A 24,610-nucleotide genomic window follows, 5' to 3' on the forward strand; every position below is an offset into this window, starting at 1 on the left:
TTAGGGTTTTCGAGGGTGAATGGGAGTTCGCCCAACCAGTCTACATGTGTTTTGTGGACTTGTAGAACACGTTCGACCATTTCGCTTGGGAGTCCTGTGAGGAGTTCTTCGGGAGTATGGGCTACGGAACCCCCAGAGACAGGCTGTTCGGTCACTGTACGACCGGTCTCAGAGTTTAGTCTGCAGTAAGTCAGACTCGTTTCGGGTGGGGGTTGGACTCAGGCAAGGCTGACCTTTGTCACCATTTCTTTTCAGAAATTTTGGACAGAATTCCTAGGCGCGGTGGAGGTATAGTTTTGGTGGCCTTAGTTTTGCATTTCTCTTTTTTGAAGATGATGTGGTTCTGTTGGCTTTATCAGGCTGTGTTCTCCAACTCTCACTGGAGTAGTTCGTAGCCAAGTGTGAAGTGGCTGTGATAAGAACCAGCACCTCAAAATCTGAGACCATGGTCCTCACTCGGTCAAAGAGTGGTGTGCCTTCTCCAGGACAGGGATGAGATCCGGCCCCAAATGGAGTTGTTCAAGTATCTTTAGTTTTTGCTTATGAATGGGGAAAGAACGGAACAAGAGATGGACAGGCGTATCGGTGCAGCCTCTGCAGTGATGCAACCTTTGTCTCCGTCCATTTTGGTAAAGAGGGAGCTAAGCCAAAAGGTGAAGCTCTCCATATACTGGTTGATTTTTGTTCCTACCCTCACCAATAGTGACAAGTTGTGGGTCGTGACCAAAAGAACATGATCATAGATACAAGTGGCAGAAATGAGGTTCTGCCACAAATTTTCTGGTCTTTCTCTTTGTATTAAGAAGCTCAGCCATCCGGGATGTTCTCAATGTAGAGCTGCTGCTCCTCCACATTGAGAGGAGCCAGATGAGGTGGCTTGGGCATCTGATTTGGACGCCTCCTTGGTGAGATGTTCTGGGCATGTCCCACTGAGAGGTGACCCCGGGGGGACACTTGAGGTATTACGTGCATCTCCCACCCTCCCTGAAGAGCTGGATAAAGTGGCTGGGGCAAGGGAAGTCTAGGCATCTCTGCTCATGATATTGCTCCAGAGTTTTGCAGGCACTTTGTCAGAACAATTGTACAATGATAAATGGGAACATTTAGTATCTATGTGAAGAATCTTTTCCATAATTCAGCAATGTCAACATTTTAAGTCAAGCAGCATCCTGGAACGGACTGTGTTTGACCTTCGAGTTTCCACAGCACAGTATTTGGAAAGGACTTACCTGCAGAAGGAAATGAATGATAGCTTTCAGCATACGTCTTTGTCAATTCTCCCACAACACCTCAGAAAACCATCAACTCAAATAAAAAATGACTGAAAAATGTAAAAAAAGTAAATAAAGTTGCAGCTGCATGTTAATGTTAATAATCGACTCTCAAATTCCAGTGTTTTTTTCTGAATATTGGATTATTGAAGTGCTCAAGCTCTCAATTTACCTACCTACCCTCACTAATGGTGACGAGTATTGAGTTGTGACCAAAAGAACAAGATCATAGATACAAGTGGCAGAAATGACTTTCTGCCAAAAAGTCTCTGGTCTTTCTCTTTGTATATAGGGACAGAAGCTCGGACATCCGGGATACTCTCACTGTAGAGATGAGGTAGCTGGGGCATCTGATTTGGACGCCTCTTTGGTGAGGTGTTCTGGGCATGACCCACTGGGAGGTGACTCCAGGGGGACACTGGAGGAATTACATGCACCTTCCACCCTCCCTGAAGTGGCTGGGGCAAGGGAAGTCTCTGGGTCTCTGCTCAAGCCACTGCTCCAGAGTTGTGTAGGCACTTTGTCAGAACAATTGCACAATGATAAATTGGAACTTTTAGTATCTATGTGAAGAATCTTGTCCATAATTCAAAATTGTGAACATTTAGAAGTCAAACAGCGGACTGTGTTTGACCTTTGAGTTTCCACAGGACAGTATTTGGACTTAACTGGAGAAGGAGATGAATCATAGCTTCCAGCAAACGTTTTTGTCAATTCTCCCACAAGATCACACAAGACTATCAACTCAAATAAAAAAAAGACAAAAAAATGTAAAGAAATTAAATAAAGTTACAGCTGCATGTCAATGTTAATAATTTGCGCTCAAATTTTGATTTTTGCTTATTGAAGCGCTATTAATCCAGCCGCACGAGGTATTAGCAATCCACTCATTTGATGTGGAGCTTGAATGTAGTCTTTGCTGAATAGGCTCAAAGTCTGATCAGGCAGGAGCGCAAAAGTGGGCAGTTACATCTCTTTGACTCATTTTTCAATCCACGCTACTTGCAAGTTATTAAATCTTCAGAATCGGCAAAGGCCTCATTTGTATTTGTTTTTTTGTCATTGCTTCTACCAAAGAGGCAAGAGCATTTTAGATAAATCTAATCCAAATTTGTTTGATACTGAATAATCATTCACATCAGTAAAGGAGACTCTTAGAAAGGAAAATAACAGTTTATTTATGGCAAAAACCGAAGATTTTGTATGGCAAATATGTAATGTAATGTTATAATAAGTGCCAATTTGCAATTGTTAGAGCACCAGCCTCAATCTCTGCCTTCTTGTCCCGTTGAATAGTTTTGAGGGATTTGTGCACTTGTGTCAGCGTGAATGAAGCTGCAGATGCACTGCATAAAAACAAAACCAAAAAAATAAATACATTGATTAATCTGTGAGTCAGAAACAGCATAGCGTTGTCCTTGTAAACTCTGAGTGATTTTTTATTTATTTATTTATTTTTATCCCATGAATACATGAATAAACATAAAGCTACAGACCTCACCAGAGGGTTACTGAGATACAGTACACCTGTTGCACAATCACTTGAGGGACAACACAGGAGCTCTGCCATGAAGATAGCTGACAAAACAGTAGTTATTTTTATGGTAGTAGAGTTGTGGTGGTTTGGAGTGCTGCATTGCGTGACAGTTTGTTATTAAAGCTGCATTTATGCACACTGCTCAAGCATGTACTTTTGACAGTCAAAAGTGATGAAATTTCATACGCCCTTGAAACTTTGCAAAGTATAATGTGATATTTTAATTTACAGTAGGCCTCTATTATAGAGTTCATGTCAATTTGGACTTTAAGCTTGTAAATTCAGTTGCGTCACAAAGCAGACATGTATTCTATTTTATTGCACTGCTCAAACATGACTGCCACCACATTGACAGTAGTAACACATTACCAGTACTTTTTTTCCCTTATTTGCCTTGCGCCTCTCTCTGTTACTAATTATAAATACTATAAAGACAAGTAAGACAAGTCTACAACATTAGCCAAGAACAAAATACACAAATTTTGATGAAGCTGTGACAGTCCAAAAGTCTGAAATTTGTGAAGGAGCTGATAATGAAAGTTTTCTGCATTTGTTAAGACACTGCAGAGCAATGACAGCAAACCCTACCTCCAATGTGGATGTGAAAGTATTCAGCCCCTTTGAACTTTTCATTCTTTATCAACATATCAGACTTCCAACATCAAGATATATATTTATTTTTTTTTTGTCAAGAATCAAGAAGTGGGACACAATCGTGAAGTGGAACAAAATTTATTGGATAGAAAAGTGGGACGTACAAATTTATTTGGCCCCTTTACTTTCACTGCAGCAAACTCTCTCCAGAAGTTCAGTGAGGATCTCTATGATCCAATGTTGACTGATGATGATAGCGACAATCCACCCGTGTGTAATCAAGTCTCCGTATAAATGCACCCACTCTGTGATAGTCTCAGGGTTTTGTTTAAAGTTCAGAGAGCATCATGAAGACCAGGGAACACACCAGGCAGGTCCGAGATACTGTTGTGGAGAAGTTCAAAGCCGAATTTGGATACAAAAAGATTTTCCAAGCTTTAAACATCTCAAGGAGCTCTGTGCAAGCAATGATATTGAAATGGAGTATCAAACCACTGCAAATATACCAAGACCCAGCCGTCCCTCCAAACTTTCCCCTCGAACAAGGAGAAGACTGAGCAGAGATGCAGCCAAGAGGTCCATGATCACTGGATGAACTGCAGAGATCTACAGCCGAGATGGGAGAGTCTGTCCAAAGGACAACAATCCGTCGTACACTGCACAAATCTGGCCTTTATGGAAGAGAGGCAAGAAGAAAGCCATTTCTCAAAGATATCCATAAAAAAATCTCATTTAAAGTTTGCCACTAGCCACTTGGGAGACACACCAAATATGTGGAAGAATGCTCTGATCAGATGAAACCAAAATCGAACTTTTTGGCCACAATGCAAAACGATGTTTGGCATAAAAGGAACAGAGGTCATCACCCTGAACACACCATCCCCATTGTCAAAAATGGTGGTGGCAGCCTCATGGTTTGGCCCTGCTTTTCTTCAGCAGGGACAGGGAAGATGGTGACAATTGATGGGAAGATGAATGCAGCCAAATACAGGACCATTCGGGAAGAAAACCTGTTGAGAGTCTACAAAAGACCTGAGACTGGGACGGACATTTATCTTCCAACAGGACAATGATCCAAAACAAAAAGCCAAATCTACAATGGAATGGTTCACAAATAAACGTATCCAGGTGTTAGAATGGCCAAGTCAAAGTCCAGAACTGAATCCAATCGAGAAGCTATGGGCAGAGCTAAAGACTTCATAAACGCTCTCCATCCAACCTCACTGAGCTCGAGCTGTTTTGCAAGGAAGAACGGGCAACAATTTCAGTCTCTCCATGTACAAAACTGATCGAGACATACCCAGAGCGACTTGCAGCCTTAAATGCAGCAAAAGGTGGCACTACAGAGTATTAATGCAAGGGGGGCGAGTAATATTGCACACCCCGCTTTTCAGGTTTTTATTTGTTGGAAAAAGTTTGAAATATCCAATAAATTTCGTTGCACTTTACAATTGTGTCCCACTTGTTGTTGATTCTTGACAAAAAAAAATGTAATTTTATATCTTTGTTTGAAGCCTGAAATGTGGCAAAAGGTTGAAAACTTCAAGGGTGCCAAATACTTTCAGTAGGCACTGTATTTATATATATATATATATATATATATATATATATATAGATCAATCAAAAAAGATATTGTGCATATTGTAATTAAATAAATCCAAAATGTTATTACCTTTTCCAATGCGATATACATATACCAATGATTTACAGACCGTTCTCACCATTGTGGAATGACTTGCACTTGCCGTCAAAACACACGCTCGGAGAAGTGTGTTTTTTCTGATGCGATCATGACTCAGTATGAAGTGTCCTGTTTAAAGTGAGTTGAACATTTCCAAGACCTGCATTTTGGATGCACCTGACATGAATATTAGTCCAACATGTTTTTCTATATCAACTATATATATATATATATATATATATATATATATAAAAACAACATCTGGTGTAAATGATTGCGTCGTGAAGACAAATACTATAGTCTCCCGTATGCTATTGTAAATTGGAAAGTTCATTCATATCACATTAACTAGCTAAATGATCCGCATCAGTGAAAAAATATTTTTTTTTTTGACACCACAAAGACAGTAAAAAGCATTGCTCTCAGGCACCTCTTCAAGCTGCGATCCAACAATTTGCTACCCACTTAAAGTGACTTCAGTCAGCCAGGGTGTATTTTTTGTGAGCCTCATTTAATTCAATTTATTCCATCAGCAAATTGATGTATTTTATTTATTAATTTTAATCACCTGCCGTATTGTTTTTGAGAGGATCATTTGGAGCAAGGTGCATGGGTGTGATGACATCACTTCAACATAAAGATCAATTGTTCACCAGTGTCTGGATCCAGCGGCAAGTGGGGTGGAACTAAATACAGGAGTTCCAGGCAATGACATAATATTCAGTGATTTTATTCCAGAAAAAGGTCAAAACCAAAAGGCAGTCCAAAACAAGGCAGAGGCACAAAGACGCTAGGCTAGGCAGGATCCAAAAGGCACGAAACGATGTCCGATGACTGAGGCAAACTAAGTAACATGACAAGACGTGGTCACACTAAAGGGCACAGAATCGCTGTGACTAACGACTGCTCTAACTTAAAGGGGAAATCCAGTGCTTTGCATGAACAGTGTATCCAATAGGTCATGTAATATGTACCCTATTTTGACAATATGATGTTAAATCCTCTCTCATTTAATAGTGTTTTGAGAAGATTTTTATCAACAATTATGAATTTTCAGGGCCACTGCCATTTTCGCGAGTCACATGACCTACATGAGCGGATGTGACGTGTACCGTGGCGAAACAAAGGCTTGATTACATGGGACACCATTGATGCCCAGCGCTGATTTCTCGGATTTATCCTCATCTGATGAAGAAATAGCCGTATCGGTTGATCGGGAAGACGGAGGAATACTTCCATACAGATTTGAACCTGTGACTGTAATTAATAATGAATATTCGGATGGTTCTTCGGGCGGAATGACGTGGAGTCTGACTGCTCAGAGGCCGACGCGCGACCTAAGTGTGTAAACAAAGGCCCCCGGGAGCCACGGGCCGGCAGCCGCGGCTGGTTCTTCGGACAGGAATGACGCGGAGTCTGACTAACGAGCTCCGGCGGCAGGCCGCGAGCCCAGCTTCCAGGTGGCGGAGGTCGTTAGCCCCGGCCGCCAAAGCTCGGCGAGAGAAGGTTGATGGATCTTGTGAGGGAAGACACGAGGGCACTTGGTCTTCCCTCCATCCATCCAATTTCTTCACCACTTATCATCAAGTGGGTCGCGAGAATGACTGAGTCAATCCCAGCTGTGATCAGGCAGGAGGCAAGGTACACCTTGAACTACTTGCCAGACAACTGGAGGACACTCACATTCACACCTTGGGGCAATTTAGAGTCTTCAATCAATGCAAGTTTTGGGGATTTGGGAGGAAACCCACACAGACACGGGAAAATCATGCAAACTCCACACAGGCGGGCCGGGATTTAACCTGGGTCCTTAGAACTTTGTGGCCAAAGCTTTACAGCTGCGCCACTGTGCCACCCCTTAATAAAACATGTCTATAATATTAACAAGAGTTTTACCTCATTCCAAACTTCAACCAAATGAAAATAATAACTTGTTTCAACAAATGTGAAGCTCAAAGATGAGTTTTTGCTTCACACTTAAATATCTTAGTCAGACTGACAACTGTTACGTTGAATTTTAAAACCACCAATATTAAAAAAACAATTATTTATGTATAACAAAAACAGTTTTAATTTATTAGTAACACCTAAGAGCTCTACTAAAAGACATAAGGAAAAAAGAAGTAAACTTTTAATAGTTCCTTGGGGAACACCATTTGATGATGATAACACAGCTGGGATCCAGCAAATTAAACAGCTCAAAATTAACCAACGACACCTGTATTTTGTCTGTGGTGGCATCCACAGACAAACCATGCTGGCCTTCTTTCTGGGAGCTGATTTTGAGTTAGAGACTGTGTCCACACTAGACTGAGTACCTGTCAATCATAGGGTTATCCCGTTATGTCAAAGACAGTCAACGTATTCACTCTTACATTCATGCCAAGGGACAATTTAGACTTTAATTTTAATTTGTTATGCACGCTAAAATCACTCAAGAGGGAATCCAACTCGAAATCTTTTGTAGAGTATATTTGCGTTGCAGACTACACATAGAACAAGGACTTCACATGGGGAGGCTGTGGGGGAAAGTTAGGGGGCAAAAAACTTGCAAGCATGGGTACAGATAGGTGGCAGTCAAAATTCAAATACAGAATCTTTTATTGTCACAAGGGAGAGTGAACCTTGATCATTCACTGTGCTGTCATAAAAAAATTGTATTATAGCTACAATGGCTTCATTTTGTTGACACTTTGGTTAGTCCCGTGACACGCATCGATGTTAAGTGAGTGGACAACAAAATACAGTCGATCAGTCGCTCAGTGCAAATGTATCTGAACAAATACTTGGCAGGAACAAGAAGTCAGTCACAACAGCACTTGTAAAATTATGGAACATTTTGATGTAGACTCATTAATTTTGAAATTTAATCATTTATTCATTATACCGTAAATATTGTATCCAGAGCAGGGTGAGGCACTCCTACCCAGGTGTTCAGTGGGTACCGTATTTTCCACACTATAAGGCTCACCCAAGAGCCTTTAAATTCCCCAAAAACCGACAGTGCGCCGTATAATCCAGTTCGCCTTATATATGGATCAACATTGAGCCGCAACACGTCTCGCTACTACAGTAAGCAGATCCTGGCCGCGCCAGTGTGGAGTTTGGATGTTCCTCGCGAGCCTGCGTGGGTTTTCTCCGGGCACTCCGGTTTCCTCCCACATCCCAAAAACAAGCGACGTTAATTTGACACTCTAAATTGCCCTAAGATGTGATTGTGAGTGCGGCTGTATGTCTCGATGTGCGCTGCAATTGGCTGGCAACCAGTTCAGGGTGTACCCCGACTCCTTCCCGTTGACAGGTGGGATAGGCTCCAGCACTCCCGCAACCCTTATGAGGTTAAGTGGCTTAGAAAATGGATGGATGCGTTGTAAGGTCAGAGCTTCTGATAGCATTCAGGTCAGCAGAGAAGGCCTTGTCGCCCATGAGGTCTCATCAGAATCATCATTGATTATATTCCTTGCTCTTTTCCCCTCCTAACAGATACGTGTCAGCTCTAACAACACCAACGCCTCTCGTCAGTGGATTTCCATTACTCATTCCCCCCGCAGGTGCCTAACTTCCAGATGTCGTCGTTGTAGCCAGGCATTGTTCAGTCGACTTTTAGTCCCAGGAAGGCAGCCACAGGTCCATTACGGTCAGCATAGTGGGAGCCGCTGCGCAGATGAAGTTGTGCTGCGTGTCGTGAGGGCCCTGTCCACAATTTGAACAGATGTATTGTCGACATGAGCCATATCATCATTGAGCATGCGGCTTCGTCCGGAGTGGAGTTGCGATTGTTTGGATCTTGTGGCCCGCGTAAGATCGATTTCGGTTTTGTCCACCTCGGGGGGTAGGGTAGCTACCAAGGATGAATACCGGTTTGTAGCCGGCCACCGCATCTTCAACTGCCATTCGATGGAGCCTACGTAGCTCGTCTCGGTAGGCTTATTCGTCGAACACCGGGTTGAGGTGGTTCGTTTGACACCTAATAGCATGGGTGCGTGGGTATCTGGCAACATAGCAGATCCGGCCAGGCGAGTCATTCTTTGTGTTGCTTCACTGGTAAGATTTTGGCCTCACGATGCAGCTGGTCCTCATTAGCCATGCCCAGGCAGCCGGTAGTGAACCTGACGGTGGTGTTCTGCCAAGTCTGGAGTTTCTTCCAGTGCGATGGCTTGAACGAGGGAGACCACACTGGAGAGCCGTTGTTGAGGACGTATCTTCCAGATATATCTTGCCCAACGGCAGCCACGTGATGCATATTTAAGAGTGATTTTTCTTCATTTAAAAAGCCATCTATTGAGTTTCCTGTGCAAATACTTATTTTATCACCCGACTGAGAGCGCTTCACTTTTACAGGCAGACTTCCAGTAATGACAAGTAGCATCCAAATAGTGTCTCCTCCGATAGTACTGTGTACCTACCGCTTTGTCTTATTGACAGATTTTGTCATATCAAATTCAGCCTGATGCAAGAAGTCAAAAACGTTCAAGCCCGAGAAAATGTTGAAACTTTGAGAGGAAAGCTGAAGTGTTGTCACAGTTGGTATGTTGCTATTAAGAATTAAAAAGAGACAACGATTGTTCTGCAGTTCTCGATGCTACATGGAAATTTCACAGTGGTCTTTTGTTTATGGGGAATGGTCTTTGGTCACATGTCACTTGCAGGTAACTTCCCTATCCCTGCCCACTAAAACTCATCCAATTTTATTTCTGTGAGTCTTCTAACTCTGGCAAAACTCACCACGTTGAGGTACTCCCGGGCATGGCCTGCTTTGAGTCCTCTCTTTTCATTTGATGACCCTCTCCCACCTGACCTCGTACTCCCCCCAGGTTGAAACTCCTTTCCTCTGCATGTCCTTGTGGTCAAAGTTAGATGGGTGCATGGTTTAAAAAAAAAAAAGGAGGAAACAAAGAAACACAGATGACAATTCTATTCCAATCAGTGAAAGTGTATTTCATTAAACATTCAGCAATAAAAATAAAGCTCCTACCCGTTGACCCCCACATGACAACCCTGGATTATTCCAGAAATAATAGAAACAATGTGGGATTGTCATCAATTGTAAAATAAAATGGAAAAAAAAAAACGATTCCACCTGTTCATATGCGGAAAATAAATCTTTATTCAAATCATATATATGATGTAGTTATTTCTGCAGAAATGTCTGCTCTGCATCTTGATTTATTTCTTTGCTTGAATGCATATTATCTCATGGATGTGTACAAAATCACATTTTTGAGTTCATTGCAGTATGGTAATCAGGAGTTCATGAATGGACACACATCTTATATTTTCAGAAAATGTATTTCATGATCCCAATAATTAATCCTGCCGAGGAATTATGAAGCAACACACCATAAAGGATGTATACTATTTACTGCAAAGGTTAAAGTTTATTTAGAAGAAATAGCTATCAAGTAACTGTATACTCTATTCCTCTATTTTCTAAACAAAGACAACATCCGCCAGGACACTGAATTGCGCAAATAAGCGTGTTTTAGCGGCTAATTACGTGAGATTCATGTAGTTACTCTGTACAGTACTGCGTACACACCACTAGATGGCAATACCAATTGCAAGAGGAGGACGTCACACAACATTTGTATGGGGAGGACTCCCAGTAAAAAATAGTCCAATGTGATGCATTGTCCAAACATATTAATTAAAACAAACCAATGTTTTATTCATGTGCTGAGTGAATAATCTGGATGTATGCAGGGAGGAATGCTGGTCATTTCAGTGCCTTTGATATGGAGTCATGCTCGATTCAAATGAAAAACCAGCATCACTGCAACACTTTTACTGGAATTAAAGGCAATTGGTAATGGCTAAGTATACCCAGTTTAAAATGTTGACAAAAAAATAAGTAACTGAGCTGATGGAGAAAAAAAAAATCTTTTGTATCAGCAACTCGAAAGAAAACCCCAAAGGTTATCATAATTTACTTGCTTTCAGCAATATTTCAAGATTCAAATAAGATTGAGACAGAGGGGCCTACTATCAGAGCCAGCAAATACCGGCCTAAACATGATCAGCAGCAATGACCTACAGATGGAAGCGAGATTATATTATTTGTTTAATTCTAATATGTTGGTTAAGGCACAGTACAAACAATATTACAACTAGAAAAATGTTGGTTTGGCAAAATGTCCCCTTTAACCCAAGTAAATCAAGTCTTGTAAGAACCAAAGTGGAAAGTCTAGTAAAAAAATGTAACTGGCACAGTATGTGCCATATGTGAAGTAATGTGTGAAGATTAAAAATGTGTTAAGGTTTCAGCAGTGAGCTGAGTCGGGTCCAAGCACAAGCGGTGGAAATTAGATGGCATCATTGCTGCAATACCCAATCATGCCGAGAGACGTCACTATTCCGCTATCCTGTTTCAAAACCGGCTGTGACGATACACGTTCAACTGTGGTTAAAACATCCAACAGCCGATGAATTACTGGGACAAATATAATCATTTACAGTCACCAACAAGGGTTTAGCCTCGACATGGATACTTTTTTACCTTGGTTGGCATTTACTCAACCGAGTGCTGTCAACCGTTAATATTTAACCAAAATGGACAGCAAACTATGACAAGCAGCGGCGTCCACCAGCCACCTGACAGGTTAGTATTGTCTAGGGTTGTACATGATCTAAAATTGCCGTCCTGTTTGCTTCTGGGGTTGATCCATTTAGTCCCGTACGTGTTGTACTGATGGTTTAACACATTTCTGCAGACGTACTGTATTTTTAATTGACCTAAAGGGTTTAGCTGGCTAAACTTTTGCCACGTTTGCCATGGAGCTGAACGACAAAGTCAACTTCAAGAGAAGGTCAAATTAATTTCGACTGCATTGTTTAAAGTGCTGGGGTCATCCTGAAACTGACAGAACCAAGTCTCGCAAACTTTTGTGTGTTGCTATAAAATGAGTTGAAATTTATACTCTATGACATCAGCAAACACACACAAGATGGTGCTTTTCTTCTTCTTTTGTACATCTAAAGAACTTCGTCCGGGTGATTTCGAATAGAAACATTATGAGGCCCCAGCATCACTAAAGTCCTCAATGCTACTGTAAAACCATGTGATTTTTCTCCCCACCCACAATTGACCTGTCTATAACTAGCATCAGTCTCTATAATTCTGGCAGTCATACAGAAGGATTAAGTAAAATCACTGCCAATACAGCTGCAGAAACACATGCGCACTCAAGTTTGACAGTTACTCAGTAACACAATTCCGATGCCTTCACACAATCTGCTTCAGGAGATTCAGTTGCGTGTCTTGCAGAACGGCTGCCTCCTTTTGTGCCGTTTTGGACACTCTCCCAGACCCCCTGTATTAAAATGCATGCAAATTGGTGTTTTATTTGGTTTCGCTGCTACAGGGTATATTTTTTTATTAATATGATTTATCCACTTACCTGTCTTCCACGTCCTGTATTGTGTCAGGAAGCGGTGATCCAAGTGTTTCTGGGAGGAATATGGCTGCCACGCCGCTGATGATGGGAGCTCCTCCGTAGATCATACCCGGCAGCCAAGGTATGAAGTCACCACTTAGAAGCACCATCGGGGCCACCATTGCTCCGATACGAGCCATCATGGATACCCAGCCCATTCCATTCTGACTGAGGTACAAAAGTTTTACTTTAAAGGCACGATTATTGTGAGTGTATAGTCCTGCTTATATCCAATGTGGAAATATGGTGCTTCGATGGGGCTGGGGGACGTGTAATGGAAACGAGAGCTATCCAAAGAGATTACTGGGAGCACATCTCGTGCGCTTTCCCACCCCAAACCGTAATTTAGATAAATGCAAACGGTGGATTAAGACTTGTGGTCGACCTCATGACCATCTGAACGTATCGAGGATAAATTAGCACAAAGCCTTCTGTTCCAAGGTAAGCTATTCAATTAGTCAGTGTAACACCTTTTTAGGAGGGAGGAAGCTCTACCTGAGCCGGGCGAAACTCAAAGTTTCCAGCCGCACCTCGGCTCTGCTCTCAAGCGTTCTTATCCAAGATTAAACACATCATGTGAATTAAAATATTTTTAGCCTACATTTACGTGTACAATACGTACGTTCAGACCGATAGAGGACACGCATACTGCCAAAATTTGTAAATGAATTATCCACTATGAACGTAAATATCATTTTATGTCTCGTAAAAATCCAAACTTACCCTGCTTTGCATGAACATCAGTAATCTCATCGCATTCGATGTCCAACATTAGTTTATGAGGTGGTTGATTCTTTCGCAAGGACGGCCAACACATTGCAGAAGCTTTAACTGGTGTTCCCATTTGGGAAACCTTGACATTATGAATGTATCCCTGTTGAAATTAATTCAGGCCTTTCTGTACACTCTTTGTCGATATTTCTGATACCATCGGCAGAAAGGAAACAGAAATACTATGGGGAATTTGCTCCAATGAATCGCTCACAACATGCTTCGGACGCACTGCGTCCGCCATTTTGATCGGTAGCTTGGGGTGCATAATAATAACAGTATCTAAGTAGGCGTGGCTTAGGTGCCCTGCGCCAATCTATCCATTAATGGTCATGTTGGAACTACTTTATATTCATTATGAGACTTAATGTCATTTGAGCCATTATGTAATAGTTGGGAATGACCTCTCAGTCGAATTATCCTGCTCAAATAGAAAAAGTGCTCAGCTGAGGTTGTGATTGTCTTAATGACCTTGAGTTCTCGGATAAATGAGCAATGGCATAACTCACCGAATTATGGTGGGGAAGAGCTCGCCAGAGAAAAGGAAACAGCAGCTGAAGGAAGCAGCAAGGCAGCCTTTACCCAAGACGGCGAGAGACGTACGCAGCGTCTGTTGGTCTGTGCACAAGTAGAATGGCAGTCAGTCGCTTAGCTTTGTAATTATTACTTGGTCTGCAATGTTATCTAGCTATTTTGCAGTTCATCGTTTGCGCCATCCATCCATCCAGCCATCCATTTTTTTTCTACTGCTTCTCTGAGGTTTGGGTCCCTTGGCCAGTAGCTTTAGCAGGGTCGCCCAGACTTCCATCTCCTCCGCAACTTCATTCAGCTCTTCTGGGGAGATCTTGAGATGCTACCAGGCCAGGCGAGAGACGTAGTCTCTCCAGCGTGTCCTGCATTTTCCTGCCTAGAAAACCTCACAAGGGAGAGGTGTCCTTGGAGGCATCTGAATCAGATGCCCCCGCCACCTCGTCTGTTTTCTCTCAATGCGGAGGATCAGTGGGTCTACTCCAAGATCGAGATGACCAAGCTTCTCACCCTATTTCTAGGGAAGAGCCCGGACACCCTGCGGAGGAAACTCGTTTCAGTTGCCATCTTCTCATCCATTGGGGTGAACCCCAACGTACAGGCGCTGGGCCGGGGGTAATAACTATACCCACACCTTCTCGACGCCTCTCACTGTGGGTAACTCTAAAGTGGAAGAGAGTCCAGGCTCTCTTAAGGTGACTGGTACCAGAGCCTAAGCAGTGTGTTGAGGCGAGTCCGACTATATCTAGTCGGAACTGCTTGACCACACACAAGAGCTTGGGCTCCTTCCCTGCCAGACAGATGATTTTCTACGTTCATAGAGCCAGCTTTTCAAGCCAGGGATCAGATCACATTGGTCGCTGCCTTCTGCCACCGCCCAGCTCACACTCCACCCGACACAATGCCCACTCCCACAGTTACTGAGCCAATGGGAAGTAGGACATGGGCTGTGCCCAGCTGGGCCGTATGGGTGCAGACCCAACCACCAGGCCCTCATCTTTGATCCACACCTCCAGACCTGACTCCAGAGGGGGGCCCCTTTGACCCAGGAAACCTCGATTCCCCTTATATTTTTCATTGGAGTCTTTTACTCATTCTTTATAAGGTCCCTCACCTAGCACCAGTTTGCCAAAGGTGACCCTACCAGACAACTCATCTCCTAGGATCATTGGGACACAGAAAGCCCGACACCAAGATAAGGTGATGACTTACAGGAGGCCCGCATCCTTTATGTTACAGGTTTTAAAATATTTTTTCCATGTTATACAGTATTCAGGCACTCCTGACTAACATTTTGGATATTGGGACACTTCCATGTTAGTTCAAACATATTTTTGTGTGCCTTTGGTGTAGTGCCACAGAATGCTGAGCAACATTTAAAGAATCAATGTAATTAAAAGCAAGAAAAAAGAGCACGTCCTTAATTTTGGTGATCATAACAAACGTAGTGTTGCCCGGAGGAGTGATCTCCTCATCTTTAAAAGTACCATATCGATTTAGCCATGACCAAACCCTTCACAAACACAAGTTATCACATATTTGATAATATCCTAGAGTCTATGTTTGTATGTGCTTCAATTCAGATGTTGAAATAGCAGCTCTTTGAAGGTTTCATATCTATGCTAATTTCTGTTTGCCAGTCTCTCACATTTCGCAATTAAGAAGAACGTTAAATGAAGTACATGATTTGGTTGAGCAATCTGGTATCTGGACATCCATCGATAGCGTTTCTATTCTGCTTATCCCCACTAGGATCACAAAAAAGGTGGAGCATATCCCAGCTTTGTGCAAGAGACTGGGTACATCACGAACTGATCACTAACCAATCACGGGTGAGGCTGAAATCCCATTTAGAAAGTTTAACTCTTTTTTTAATTTTTTTTTAATTTGTTTTTTTTTTGCATATAGTTTTCATCGTAAACTTTTACTCTGAGTTTCACATAAACATCTTGAAGCAAGCACTCTTTGCCTCTCATTTGGAAACCCATACAAATGAGAGTTGAAAAAAATTGTTTTTGAAAAAGTCTTTTGATAAAATATTCTTATATGTGTGAGGGATAAAACTTTTTATTTTTTTTTTTTTTAATTTTGGTCTCTATTGCAGATTTCTCTGGCTGTTGTAGAATGTGGAACTTGTATGTTATTAGGGCTCAGTGTAATTAGATAATTCAGCGTTTTCGTTGGTAACCAGCAGAGGGCGGACTTAATTCATCAAGCAAAACTGAAAGTAAAGAAAACTGGTTCAGGAAAATTGTTGTTATGGTGTCATAATGAAATTTATCACCGGCAAACAGTGAACAATGGCAATGATAACACGATGGAAAAGGAACAATTACTGTCTAAAATTGTCTAAATTGGTCATAAAAGGTAAATCTAAATCACAAGAATGAACAGCTTAGCAATAAAATATTTCTCTCAAACAGTTCAACTTCCGGTTTTAACTGTCCATAGAATATTTTGCCTGTAGTACCGTGGAATATCCAAGTGCTCTTTAGCAGACTTCAAATTTTTTATTTATTTATTTTTTTTCTTGAGAGCAACGCTTCCTCCTTGGTGTTCTCTTATGAATGCCATTTTTGTTTGATGCACAGTCGATTTGGATTTTGGATCTTAGATTTTCAAAATAGATGGTGTCATGTGCCAGTGCTTTCTATATGTTTTCAGCTGACACCGTAAAGATTTTTTTTACACCTCATTTAGCATTCCGCTCTTGCAGCCATCTATACGAGACAGCCACTCTGTAGAAACAGTGCTGAACTTCCTCCATTTATTGACAATTTGTCTAACTTCCTCCATTTATTGACAATTTGTCTAACGGTGGAGTGATCAACATCAAGACTTTCTGAGATACATTTCCCTTTTTAATTACCTTTTTTCGGATTTATAAAAGTTTAAAAAGCTTTTAATATAAAGTCCTGACCTCAACCCGATTGTGATGCTGTTACATGACCTCTAGAGAGCAATTCAGAAGACATTCCAGAAATCCTGCTGATCTGCAACAGTTTTGTAAAGATGAATAAAATTGATCCTTATAGTTATGCACATCTGAACAACTCCTACAGGAAAAGAATGGTTCCAGTTATTGCTCCCATGGAAAACCAACCAGTTATTAATTCCACAAACTTTTTCCTCTCTGCCATGAGAACTTTTACAATCAAGCTCAGACGACATTTTATGACGAATATATTCATAAATTTAAGATGTTGCAATGAGATGACACACTTTTAACGATGGATAGAAAAATATATATAGATCAGATCAACACTATAATTACAGTGATAATAATTGGAAAAAATAACTGATAAATTAAAAAAAAAAAAGTAATATAATAGTCTTTTCAGACATTTGGGATTAAGGTTTTTCGTTTTCCTGTTTTAATGAGTATCCTATGAGGTGTTGACCAGAAAATGTTTGTCAATAACAGTATATAATAAAATACTGCTACAAAAACTAATCTAAAAATAAATGTGAATGATATATCCTCGGGATGTGTGATATTATGTCATACCATCAGGTACCATCAGGTTCATCAGTACGGTGAGTCCCGCAATGACAAGTGCACCAATTTGGGATGGACGGCGTCCGATAAAGCTCATTGTCAAAGTTATGATGACCTTGGCGGGAATGTCCACTGCTCCAAAGAGGACCTGGATTAAATAGAAGTCCACTCCAAACTTCTGGAGGTCCATAGCAAGCCCATAGTACGCAAAGCTTGTTGATAGCCTGTGGTAGAAAATTGCTAAAATTGTAGTTTTTCACTTTATGGACCTGGAATGTGTTTCCATTTAATGTGGAGTCATTTGAAGTGCTTGCATGTGACGGTTTGCCCACCAGACAGCACTAAGACAGATTGTCATCGTCCTCATTGTGGGAGTGCGGAACAGATCCAAGACAGTGTAGGAGCCTTGTGAGCATGACATCTCTTTCTTCATGGACTCCTGCACCATCTGAACGCAAAGGGAGAATCATCCTCACTCAAACTCAGTTTCTTTGTCCAACACAAGACAATGGTGTCGGAAAAAGGCCTGAACATTTTCACCAACTTTGATGTCAATTTTGTCTCCTTCCTCATGGCGTCCATTGATTTTTGCAACACTTTTGAGATTCTTGATGCCTCGGTCATAGTTTCGGCTCAGGACCAACCATCTTGAAGATTCATGAAACCACCTGTATGTATGAGTGAATGTTTTTTTACAGTCCAAGAACTACATTGACGTCAATAGCCAAAACAACATTCACATCAAACCTGTACAAGTCCAACAGAGGAGCTCTGTTAAAAATTCTGTCTATAGAAAGATAAATATTCTCAATTTTTATTGTCTGAATGATTGTCACGGTGAGTATTAATATGTATAGTTAATATGTATATACAGGCGCCAAGCCGGAGCGCAATAAGTGTACCCACACCTGCTCAGCGCCTCTCACCGTGGGCAGCACCTCCAGAATGGAACGGAGTACAACCCCTCTCAAGAGGACTGGTACCAGAGCCCAAGTGGTGCATTGACGCGAGTCCAACTACTATATCTAGTCCCAAATTCTCGACCTCACGCATCAGCCTGAGAACAAGTTTCTGAAGTCGGAGATCGGATCACCAAGGTCCCGCCTTTGGCTAACGCCCAGCTCGCAATGCAGCCGACCCCTATGGCCCCTCTCACAGGTGGTGAGTCCACGGGCCCACCCATGTCCAGGAAAGGGAAACCTAAATACATTATTTTTACTCGTGATAGGGGTTTATGGAGCCGTACTTTGTCTGGTTCCTCACCTACAAACTGTTTGCTATGGGGAATGCCATGGCGTGAAGCTCCAGACAACTTCGCTCATAGGATCATTGGGACACACGAGCAGGGGGGCTTGCAATATCGTGAGGGCTCGAGGATGGGGAGTTTTTAATCTTTGGATTTAAATTCTAACAACGTAGATAAAAAAAAAAAATAAACTAACCGTAAAAATCTTTGTTCTCATCATATGTGTGCCTGATGTTGTCCTTTCATTGAACGTATTCTTTTCTTTACTCAGTGTTTGAAAAATGCTCATTTGCTCAATTTTGAACATCTCACCATGAGTAGAGGAAGAAGACATAAAAGGGTAAAGACACAACCAAGGTCAGCCATCTCCAATCTCGAACGAAATAAGCAATAGCCGCCAGGATCAACTGTCCCATCGTGTAACAGTAACCCGTGAGAGTTCCCACTCCAGTCCGCACGCGGGTTGGAATCCACTCTACAACTTTTTGGAAGAGAAAATACAAGATGGTGTTGTGTGATATGCAGCATGTTCACTTTCACTATTTTTTTTCCCAGTCAAACTGAATTGCTTACTGAGAGAGAAAGTATTGAGGGCCAGCCCTGACAGAGCCATTCCGCAACCAAATCGGCAAAGGCAGAACACTGGGAAGGATGTGGAGAAAGCAGCACAGGTCCCAGCCACTGCCATCAACAGGTGAGAAATGATCAAAAGCCTGCGTCGCCCAAACCTGAAAACATTGCGAGAATCAGTGTAGGTCACTATGTACAAAAAAACCCTCCATATTTATGATATATATTTAAAATTCTCTTTAATGAACATATTCCAGTGAAACAAATTAGTAAACACAAAAGATTGTGTGATGATGTAAAGCTGGTTAGTTAAAATTCATGTTTACTTGTCTGCAAGACTTCCCAAGACAATGGATCCCACAAGAACACCTCCCATGTAGATTGTTTGGCCCATTTGTTTCAAAGAGCGTAGATCGCACACCAAATCCCACTGAACACACAAGTTAACACCTTTCAAATAACTATCCTGAGACTACAAATCTAACGTGTATGAAAATAGTAGCCTTACCTCTGCTATGATTGTGGAAGTCATCCCAGTCATATTATAGGACCATCCATCTAAGCATCCCTGGAGGCTTGCATCAACATCAAAATTTTCCTGTTCTTCTTGTTTCAAAGTGTCATTTTTGTCCAGAAGGTGCCACTGTGGAATAACGTAGCGTCGACAGCTCTGATGCTTGCCGGTTTGGTCTAAAGGCACTGTGACTGTCAGGATTTCTCTCAGGCTAAGCTGTAGCTGAGAGATGTTTGCGTGTGCACTGCAGTAGTGAGGAGGTACAGCCGCCACAAAATTCTGCAGCAGGTTATGACTGGCCATCAGTAGCACTGGAATACAGAGCAGGGTCACATGCAGGACCTGGAAGCGGCCTGTGCCGCCCACCTGCTCCAAAAGGTCGCCAAATGCCATTTTTTTTTTTTTTTAAATCCACACAAGCGGGTTAGTGTCACTAGGAGTTCTAGTAGTTAAGTTACAAAAACATTCCTTATGTTGTGGTAGGAAAGATGAACATAACAGCACCTGTGAACAGTGGAAAACAAGGGTCGGTTATTACTATATGTTGCATTATAAAGTGGTTGCCAAACATCTTTTGCAGTGCCACCCCCTTATTTTCAGGGCGATCAATTATTTTGTGGTTTTGTGTGCTCTGTAGTAAAATTAACTCCATCTGCTGGGTCTAACTTAATAATGAAAAGTGTTCATGGTAAACCCCCCCCCCCCAATCCCTGCCCCCCAGTTGGAAACCACTGCCCACTGCATTTACTATTTTTTAAAGGCACTGGGTTTTTTTCTTGTGTGTGTGTGTGTGTGTGTGTGTGTGTGTGTGTGTGTGTGTGTGTGTTGCGCAACTTAAAAAGTTACAACTAAAAATCCATAAACTGCACACACATGTCATCTCACATGAGGCTTAATCTTCTGCAAAGGATTTTTTTCTTTTTCCTTTTTTTAAATTTCTACAACAGAGGAGAATGGTAGGACAAATGTTGAATTTGGAGTGAAAGTTAAAAGTGACATGGAAAGTAATTTCTGAGTTTCAATTTCAATTGAAAATTTTGGAGGGGGAAGGAGGACACCATCAACACTGTGTATAGTGAGTATGGAGGTCTGCTGACCCCAACTCGGGACACGAGTCGGTGGGGAGAATACTTCGAAGACCTCAACATAATTTCCAATGAAGAAACAGAGTCCAGGTTCTCTGAGGTTGAGGTCAACGGGGTCGTTAAAAAGCTCCTCGGTGGCAAGAGGTTGGCTTTTAAGAACGGGTGACTTCCAACCACATGGGGATCAAACTCTTCAGCCTCCCTGATGAGGTCTATTCAGGGGTGCTGAAGAGGAGGATCCATCAAGAAGTCAAATCTCAGATTCAGGAAGAGCAATGTGGTTTTCGTCCTGGTCGTGTAACAGTGGACCAGCTCCACATCCTCAGTAGGGTCCTCGAGGGTCCATGGGAGTTCACCAACCAGTCTACACGTGTTTTGTGGACTTGGAGAACGGGTTCGACCGTTTCTCTTGGGGAGTCCTATAGGGAGTGCTACGTGAGTATGAGTACCCCCACCCCCTGATACAGGTTGTACAACCGGTGTCAGAGTTTAGTTTGCAGTAAGTCAGACTTGTTTTTGGGTGAGAGTTGGACTCAGGCAAGGCTGCCCTTTGTCACAATTTCTTTCCAGAAGTTTAACGGAACAATTCCTGGACGCAGCCGAGGCGTAGAAGTCATTCGGGTTGGTGGCCTCAGGATTGCATTTTCGCTTTTTGTAGATGATTTGGTTCTGTTGGCTTTATGAAGCCATGATCTCCAACTTTCACCGGAGTGGTTCGTAGCCAAGTGTGAAGTGGCTGTGATGACAACCAGCACCTCAAACTGTGAGACCATGGTCCTCAGTCAGGAAAGGGTGGTTTGCCCTCTCCGGGTCAGGGATGAGATCCTGCACCAAATGGAATAGTTGAAGTATCTTGGGTTTTTGCTCATGAGTGAGCAAAGAACAGTATGGGAGATTGACAGGCGGATGGGTGCGTCTTCAGTGATACGGACTTTGTATTGGAGCGTTGTTGTAAAGAGAGAGCTAAGCCAAAAAGAGTGTCTCAATTTACTGGTGGATTTTTGTTCATACTCTCACCAATGGTGACAAGCTATGAGTCGTGACCAAAAGAAGAAGATCATATACAAGATACAAGATACAAGTGGCGAAAATGACTTTCCTCCACAAGGTGTCTGGTCTCTCCCTTTATATATAGGGTGAGAAACTGCTGCTGATCCACATTGAGAGGAGCCAGATGAGGTGGCTCGGGCATCAGATTCGGATGCCTCCCAGACACCTCCTTGGTGAAGTGTTTTAGGAATGTCCCCCACTGAAGGGATTACGTCTCTCGGCTGGTCTTGAAACGCCTCGGGCCCTCCCCACTCCCGGAAGACCTGGATGAAGTGGCTGGGGCAAGGGAAGCCCGGGCGTCCCTGCTCAAGCTACTGCCCCTGTGACCTAAACCTTGGATAAGCGGTAGAAGATGGATGGATGAATGGATGGATGGTATTGGAGCCAGGGTTGTGTAGGCACTTTGTAAGAATGATTGTACACTGATAAATGGCATCATTTAGTATCTATGTTAAGAATCTTGTCCATAAACCAGCAGTATCCGCCCTCTCCCAGTTTACCATCAATGCCTTTCTCATCATCAATGGAAATTTGAGGACACATTTCACTTTTTTACCTTTTAATATAAAAAGCAGATAGCGTCTTTTTTTACACCGTGATAATTAAGTTCGTTAAACTCTATTGCATTAAGTTTCATCAGTTTGATTCTAGAACACATTGTTTCTATTTCCAGTCCTAAAAAACGTGAACATTTTGAGATCAACCAGCACTCTGGAACGAACTGTTTGACCTTTGAATTTCCACAGCACAGTACTTGGGAAGGACTTACCTGCAGGAGGAGATGAATGATAGCTTTCAGCATCCGTCTTTGTCAATTCTCCCACAAGATCCCAGACGACCATCAACTTACATAAAATGCTTTAAAAAAAAGGACAAAAAAATGTAAAGGAAGTAAATAAAGTTGCAGCTGCATGTTAATGCAAATAATCTGCTCTCAAATTCCAGTGCTTTTTCTGAACTTTGAATTGTTGAAGTGCTATTGATCCAGCCGCACGAGGTATTAGCAGTCCACTCATTCGATGTGGAGCTTGAATGTAGAGTCGTTGCTGTATAAGATCAAAGTCTGGTCAGGCAGGAGAGCAAAAGTGGGCAGACACATCCGTTCGACTCGTTTTTCACTCTGAGCTACTTGCAATTTATTAAATGTTCAGGATCGGCAAATGCCTCATTTGTATTTGTTTTTTTATTGTTGTTTCTATCAATGAGGCAAGAGCATTTTACATAAATCTTATCCAAATTTGTTTGAGACTGAATAATCATTAATGTAAGTAAAGGGGACTCTTGGAAATGAAAATAACAGTTCTAATTGTTAAATAGTGTAATTTTTACAAAACCCAAGAGTTTGTATGGCAAATATGTAATGTAATAATAATAATGTGTCATTTTGCTATTGTTAGAGCACCAACCTAAACCTCTGCCTTTTTGTCCTGCTGAATAGTTTTGAGGAATGTGTGTACTTGTGTAATGATCAGCATGAGGTGTCAGCCTGAATGAAGCTGCAGGTGCACTGCATAAAAACAACATAAAAAAATACGTTGATTCAGCTGTGAGAGTCAGAAACAGCATAGAGTTGTCCTTGTTAAACTCTTTGAGTGGGTTTTGAATCCCAAAACATGAATAAACATAAAGCTACAGACCTCACCAGAGAGTTATTTAGATACAGTACACCTGCTCCACAATCTATTGAGGGACAACACAGGAGCTCTACCATGAAAATACCTGACAAAACAGTATTGTTTTTTTTTTTTCTGGTATTATAGTTGTGGAAGTTTGGACTACTGCATTGCATGACAGTTTGTTATTAAACCTGCTTTTATGCACAATGCTCAAACATGCACTTTTGACAGTCAAACGTGGTCAAATTTCATACGCCCTTGAAAATCTGCAAAGTGTTATGTGCTATTTTAATTTAGGCCTCTACTATAGAGTTCATGTCAATTTGGACTTTAAGCTTGTAAAGTCAGTTGCGTCACAAAGAAGAGATGTATTCCCTTTAATTGTGGTGTTCAAACATGACTGCCACCACATTGACAGTAGTAACACATTTATTTTCCTTATATGCCTTCCACCTCCCTCTGTTACTAGTTACAAATACTGTAAACACAAGTAAGCTCATTTAACTTTGACCTCCAGTCCACAACATAAGCCAAGAACAAAATACACAATTTTTGATAAAACTGTGACAGTCCAAAAGTCTGAAACTTGTGAAGGAGCTGATAATGAAAATTCCCGGCGTTTAAGACGCTGCAGAGCAATGACAGCAAAGCCAACCTCCGATGTGAAAATACTGAATTTACTTGTCTACTTTATAATATAAAAACAGAATTACACACTGAAAAGCATATTGTCATTCCCAAAATATATTTAAAAATAGATCCATCAATTAAATTTAATAAATACAAAATGTTATTACCTTTTCCAATGCGGTATACATACAGTATACCAATGATTTACAGACCGTTCCGACTATTGTGAAATGACTACACGTTGTTCAAGTTTTAAAAAACACGTGCAGTCAAAACACATGCTCGGAGAAGTGTGGCTTTGCTGGGAAGCATTTTTTTTTTACGTGATCTTTGTCTATCCATGACCAAGTATACTGTGTCCTGTCCAAACTGAGTCGAACCCTTCCAAAACCTGCATTTTGAATGTACCTGACATGATTATTAGTCCAACATGCTTTTCTATATAAACTTCAACATCTAGTGTAAATGAAGACATGTACTATCATTTCATCGATCATTTGGAGTAAAGTTCATGAGGGTGATTACATCGATGTAACAAAAGAATTTAGCAGAAAAACCTGCAGTATCCGTTGACATTAACATACG

The 24,610-nt window shown here is 41.7% G+C and overlaps 1 protein-coding gene and 1 long non-coding RNA gene across 7 annotated transcripts in view; one reads left to right on the forward strand and one right to left on the reverse strand.

Moving 5' to 3' along the window:
* The window catches only part of LOC133492318 (uncharacterized), a 45,815-nt gene that overhangs the window by 10,101 nt on the left and 11,104 nt on the right, over positions 1 to 24,610 (forward strand). For all 6 annotated transcript variants that reach the window (XR_009792618.1, XR_009792616.1, XR_009792617.1 and 3 more), the window contains 3 exons: positions 12,509 to 12,689; positions 15,568 to 15,647; positions 19,116 to 19,254. This is a non-coding gene — a long non-coding RNA (uncharacterized LOC133492318). The remainder of the gene's footprint in view (positions 1 to 12,508; positions 12,690 to 15,567; positions 15,648 to 19,115; positions 19,255 to 24,610) is intronic.
* slc22a6l (solute carrier family 22 member 6, like) lies at positions 11,690 to 22,803 on the reverse strand. The gene is made up of 11 exons (XM_061804456.1): positions 22,549 to 22,803; positions 19,639 to 20,148; positions 19,457 to 19,560; positions 19,134 to 19,288; positions 18,873 to 19,041; positions 17,859 to 17,982; positions 17,647 to 17,762; positions 17,324 to 17,538; positions 13,797 to 13,905; positions 12,481 to 12,684; positions 11,690 to 12,393 (listed from the first exon to the last, which is right to left on the reverse strand). Exons 2-11 carry the CDS (start codon positions 20,035 to 20,037, stop codon positions 12,306 to 12,308), a joined length of 1,683 nt encoding a protein of 560 aa, XP_061660440.1. The 5' UTR covers positions 20,038 to 20,148; positions 22,549 to 22,803; the 3' UTR covers positions 11,690 to 12,305.

Source organism: Syngnathoides biaculeatus, chromosome 18 (genome assembly GCF_019802595.1).
Source record: "Syngnathoides biaculeatus isolate LvHL_M chromosome 18, ASM1980259v1, whole genome shotgun sequence".
Taxonomy (NCBI): Eukaryota; Metazoa; Chordata; class Actinopteri; order Syngnathiformes; family Syngnathidae; genus Syngnathoides; species Syngnathoides biaculeatus.

Bases quoted from the DNA above. Each gene is read 5' to 3' on its own strand.
- slc22a6l (XM_061804456.1), bottom strand. From the start codon at position 20,037: ATGGCATTTGGCGACCTTTTGGAGCAGGTGGGCGGCACAGGCCGCTTC. The intron at 17,763-17,858 runs GTTGGTGAAAAT...CTTTGCGTTCAG, and splicing joins GAGACAAAATTGACATCAAA to ATGGTGCAGGAGTCCATGAA. The intron at 13,906-17,323 runs GTATGACATAAT...ACTTGTGCACAG, and splicing joins GAACCTGATGGTACCTGATG to ACCAACAGACGCTGCGTACG.